Source organism: Nicotiana tomentosiformis, chromosome 4 (assembly GCF_000390325.3).
Source record: "Nicotiana tomentosiformis chromosome 4, ASM39032v3, whole genome shotgun sequence".
Lineage (NCBI taxonomy): Eukaryota > Viridiplantae > Streptophyta > Magnoliopsida > Solanales > Solanaceae > Nicotiana > Nicotiana tomentosiformis.
The window spans coordinates 71,205,087-71,207,369 of NC_090815.1; the positions used below are offsets into that span (position 1 = coordinate 71,205,087).

Here is a 2,283-nt window from a genome sequence, read left to right on the forward strand (position 1 = left end):
TGAATCTGAGACAGAACTAGAGGAAGACCCAAAGGAAGAATCTGAGTTCAATGATGATGGAGAAGAATTTGAGGAAGACCCCGGAGGAAGGACCAGAAGAGGAAGAAGAGGTGGGGAATAATTCAGGGGATGGTTACTAGAAGTTGGTTGATTTCACCCCTTTCCCACTTTGTATCTTTATCCCGAACTTTCTTATTTCCCTAAGGGCAAGTTTGTTTGAGCCCATGTAATTCTGTGAATGTTGGAAACAATGATGTAACCTCTGCTCCCACCTATTACAATCCAAAAACCAAATTTGCTTCGAATCAAAGTGTGTCAAATATAATTGTTTGTCAAATATTTGCGACTTAGTCCTACCTCTGGCAAAGAGAGGTCCCCCGAATTTTAGGTAAACGCGCTTGCCTGAATACGTGAACTAACTACTCTGTGTTCCCATTACTTGTGTAAACACTTAAACTGACTTTTGTTCTTTTTCTTTTTCTTTATTTTCTTTTCTTACTTTATTATTATTCCCCAAAAGAAAAGTTTATTTGTGTTGACCCAAAATTGGCGGAACCACCGTACAACCTAAGATCAAAAGGGAATATGTCTGCGATAGATAACCCAATCGAACATGCTATGGTAATAGCTGATAGCCTGGGGCGATCAGAGAGAAGGATGATACGAGGAATGACGAACATGTAGCCAAGATGGCCCAGGATATGGAATCTTTGAGGGAGGAAGTACAACACATCCGAGAATTGGTACATCTGGCCATGACGACGCTCCCACAACCACCCCGCTTTCCTTCACTAGATTCAATCCCCGACCACTTTCCTTCCATCACTCGTCAAGCCAACAATACCCTGACTTCAGTCCCTACCACTTAGATTATAGCTCCGGTAACCCCTGCAAATCCACCAAACCTCCCATACACACTCCTTACGTACCAAATTACGTTCAAATGTTGCGAACCCACCAGTTACCACCATAATAGTTCACACCCCTCCTTGGGACGGAGTCACCTTCACTACCAACCAAAACTAGCACATACTCGAGACACATACCGCTACACATGAGCGATATGTTCCTACCATATATGCCATTTCAGAACCTACTTTCACAGTGCCTGTCACGATTAGGATGCCTTATAAAGTTGACCAATATGCTGAAATGGAGAGGCAAGCTAAGTATAAGGAGGAGGAATCGGTGTCTGAGCAATTACGAGCATTGAGAAAGAAAATGAAGAACCTTCAGGTTGCTCGAGGGAGCGAAAGTCTAGACTATGAGGATCTGTGTATCCATCCTGAAATGGATATGCCTGTAGGGTACAAGCCTCTGAAGTTTGATATCTTTGATGGGACAGGTGATCCCCATGCACACTTGAGTGCCTACTGTGATAAGCTAGTTGGAGTAGGAAGAAACGAGAAGTTAAGAACGAAGTTATTCATAAAGAGTTTGACAGGGGAAGCACTTACTTGGTATACTTTCCAAGATCCAAGAAACTGGAGGGCATGGCAGGATATGGCGGAAGATTTCATGAATCGCTTCCAATTCAACATAGAAATTCCCCCTGATAGGTTCGCACTGGTAAACTTGCAGAAGAAGTCGTCCGAATCTTTCAAGAATATGCATGTCGATGAAGATCAGAGGCCGCCAGGGAAACCTCTGTTAGATGACAGTGAGCTTACTAAGTATTTCATCAGGGCTATCTACTTTGAGAAATTGATGGGCATTATAGGGCAGAAATTCCCTGAACTTGTCAAAATGGGAGATTTTTTAGAAGAAGGTATAAAATCCGGCAAGGTACAATCCATGGCCGCATTGCAAGCATCTAGCAAAGAAATACAATCAGGATCAATAGGTAGTGGAAAGAAGAAAAATGAAGAGGTATCAGTAATTATTCCCTATTACCAGTCCAATCCACATCATTGAAACACCTCTTACTCTTCAAACACCCATTCCCCAGACCCACCTGCTTATGCTCCAGCCTACAACACACAACTATATTACAATCTCCAACCTCAATATAACCTACCTCGAGCCCATATAAATCCAAACACACCACTACTATACGCTCCTGTTCAAACTACCACTCATCAAAACCGCCCCACCTATGCACCCCGACCTCTCCCAAATTTTGAAGAGAGAGGTCCCAGAAACTACACCCCGAATGTTGAACCTCTGGTTCAACTGTTTGAAAGACTGAGGTGAGCAGGTTTGATACATCCGATAGAAGGAAGGGTTCCTAAGTATCCCTCAAAATACTTTGATGCAACCAAATAGTGCATGTACCTCTCAAAT

General features: G+C 42.9%; 1 protein-coding gene across 1 annotated transcript; it reads left to right on the forward strand.

Annotated features, from left to right (window-relative positions):
* Nucleotides 1-1,122: 1,122 nt before the first annotated feature.
* Nucleotides 1,123-1,914, forward strand: LOC138909906 (uncharacterized). The gene has a single exon (XM_070201123.1). It carries the CDS (start codon nt 1,123-1,125, stop codon nt 1,912-1,914), a length of 792 nt encoding a protein of 263 aa, XP_070057224.1.
* Nucleotides 1,915-2,283: the final 369 nt, after the last annotated feature.